Source organism: Limulus polyphemus, unplaced genomic scaffold (genome assembly GCF_000517525.1).
Source record: "Limulus polyphemus unplaced genomic scaffold, Limulus_polyphemus-2.1.2 Scaffold4501, whole genome shotgun sequence".
Classification (NCBI taxonomy): Eukaryota; Metazoa; Arthropoda; class Merostomata; order Xiphosura; family Limulidae; genus Limulus; species Limulus polyphemus.
The window spans coordinates 75,723-76,626 of NW_013670111.1; the positions used below are offsets into that span (position 1 = coordinate 75,723).

Consider the following 904-nt stretch of genomic DNA (forward strand, 5'->3'; position numbering starts at 1 on the left):
TGCATAAAAGTATTTTTAATCTTAAAATGAATATTACTTTGCATGGTAGATAAGCAACATGCAGGGGGAAAAAAAGACTTGAGAAAATCATTGCTTTATAAATCCGAGGATTTAATTTTGAAAAAATATTGTGTATGAAAGCATTGTTATGTTTACTGATAATCTGCCAAATTTCTTTACCATTCACTTACTGATTTAAAAGTAATAGCATGAAAACTATAACATTTAGAAAATGGTTACGAGGTTGTTCCCAGGGACCGAGCCTGTGCTGAAAGAGTTTATGCAAATGCTGTTGTATAATTTAACTACAACATTTTTATTGTAGTAAAAATAATGCAAGTTTTACTTCTCTTGTTTGTAGACACTGATTTTTGTGGAAACAAAGAAGAAAGTGGATGATCTCACCAAGAGAATGAGAAGAGATGGGTATGTTAGTCTACAGAGTTTTCATTATGGAATGTTATTTTTAAAGTATAAATAAAATAGTGATTTAAATTAATAATTACAAATCATTTACTTTAACCCCCATTGCTACAAGTAGGTGAAAATGCACATGTCACAACCTTTTACTTGCATTAAACTGCTTTGTTATTAATGTATACGAATACACTTGGTATCATAGCATAGTTAATAAATTAAATTTTATTATTTTATGTTTTAATTTTATAACAAAACATTTAACCCTATTGACACTGGTCAAAGGCTATGTCATTGCATTTGTTGATTCACAATCAAAATTTTATTCAACTACTATTTTATGAACCTATGTAAGTAAGTTGTTTGGTATCAAATTGAAGATTATGATTCAAATTTTAGTATTACATTAGTTAATTTCTTAATTATAAAGTAACTATTAAAAAAAATCCTGAATATTGATTTTTTTGTGTCATATAGTGTGCTGAAT

The 904-nt window shown here is 27.1% G+C and overlaps 1 protein-coding gene across 2 annotated transcripts in view; it reads left to right on the plus strand.

Moving 5' to 3' along the window:
• LOC106471264 (probable ATP-dependent RNA helicase DDX17) overlaps positions 1–904 on the plus strand; it is a 34,322-nt gene that overhangs the window by 23,485 nt on the left and 9,933 nt on the right. For both annotated transcript variants that reach the window (XM_013931855.2, XM_013931856.2), the window contains exon 10: positions 362–426. In XM_013931855.2, coding sequence (XP_013787309.1) covers positions 362–426 — 65 coding nt within the window. The remainder of the gene's footprint in view (positions 1–361; positions 427–904) is intronic.